The following is a 1,529-nucleotide window of genomic DNA, read 5'->3' as shown; positions in this document are numbered from 1 at the left end:
GCTTACTATGGAGGATAGTAGTCAGTTATGGCGAATTTTTCCGTGGTCACCTGTAATAGGGTAATAGGATCCTATATGAGCTATGCGTAGCGTTGGCCAAACTTTATGGCTGGTAAATACCACCCTGGTATTTACCGGGTTTTTACCACTGCCATAAATGCCCAAAACTGGTATAAACTCAAAACGGCGTTATTCGGACGTTGTACCACTATAGCGCTAAATCTTTACCTCGAGAAGGCCAATTCTCGGCTGCCAGAGGAGCGCAAGATGCACTCCTCCTCTCGTGTGTATTGGCATTTGCAGTTTAGCCAGAGCGAGCATGATGAACTTGGAGCGAAAACTGGAGTCTCCTTCGCTCTCACTGGCTTGGGAATTCATTCATTCACGGAAACAGCACCAACTTCGCTGTCCTCGAGTCGCTCTCTCAGGCAGCGCACTCTTGAAAGTCCGGGCTCTGCAGGACAGCACGTGGTCCGCGGAGTAGTGCCAGAGCAACACGCAGCCCTCATTGTGTGGGCTACCCACAACTTGCTGGCCTTGAGCAGGTACCTGGTCGCTGATCGACCACATTGGAACAATGGCCTAAAATGTTGGATGCGGCTCCGTAATCTGTACAGGCAGGGTTTTTACCACTTTTGCCATAAACTGGTAAATACCAGTGGTATAAACTGCCCAAAACGGTATTTACCATTTGTGGCTGGTAAATACCGGCCATATTACCAATGCTAGCTATGCGATTAAAATAGGATCCCCGGTAGACTGAAACAAAATTTCAGAGAACAGAGCTTCGATATTAATATTCTTCACAAGTCATGCGAAAGTAATAGTCTTATGGAGTTCCAAAGGATTGCCGGATGCTCTGTATGTTAACTGCTACGAGTATCAATTTTACAATCGATACTCCAAGACATTTCACAGTTTCATACCGGAATGGACAGTGGGTTTGCTCGAGTTCCAGAAGAAGCCAAGTTCTCAAAATATAAAAAACTACTTCGAACACCATCATGGCGTTGAGATTAGACGGTCTGGTTGCTACTCTATGCAGATAAATACATTTTTAATCACCCTTCAGAGTTATTCAAACGCTTCGGGAGACCCAAAATGCACGTATAAATGGTTGAAGTTGTACCATAACCTTTGTGTGAAGTAGCACAGGGAACACAGAGAAAAGAGAAGTGTATTCATGTTTTCTCCTTTAGGATTAACACTAAAAGTCTGAATTGCTTTTTTATCACGAAACCAACAAAACAATGCCCATGGTTAGCGAGCTGCGTCGACCAACCAGTTCAGTAAATCACGAAGTATCAGCATCAATACCTATAGAGGACAGTGCGTAAATCCACTCGACCAGTTCTAGACAATGGCCCTCGATAGCTTTTTCATACGTACTATTCAAATCCCATTCAATCGTGCAAACCTCCATCATGAAAGCCTTCGACAGCGCGTGTCAAAGCGTCCTGTTTATCGCTGGCAGCATAAAACTCGATATATCCCCATTCAGTTGCATTATCCACAGCAAACTTTACCAC

General features: G+C 44.6%; 1 protein-coding gene across 1 annotated transcript; it reads right to left on the bottom strand.

Annotated features, from left to right (window-relative positions):
* Nucleotides 1-21: 21 nt before the first annotated feature.
* On the bottom strand, nucleotides 22-570 carry PPTG_24202 (hypothetical protein; the record flags this gene model as incomplete). Its single annotated transcript, XM_008915688.1, has 2 exons — nucleotides 22-50; nucleotides 438-570. 2 exons carry the CDS (start codon nucleotides 568-570, stop codon nucleotides 22-24), a joined length of 162 nt encoding a protein of 53 aa, XP_008913936.1.
* Nucleotides 571-1,529: the final 959 nt, after the last annotated feature.

This window comes from Phytophthora parasitica (genome assembly GCF_000247585.1).
Source record: "Phytophthora parasitica INRA-310 unplaced genomic scaffold supercont2.74, whole genome shotgun sequence".
Taxonomy (NCBI): domain Eukaryota; phylum Oomycota; class Peronosporomycetes; order Peronosporales; family Peronosporaceae; genus Phytophthora; species Phytophthora nicotianae.
Note: the sequence above shows the minus strand (reverse complement) of the source record. Positions and strands in the feature narration are given on the sequence as shown.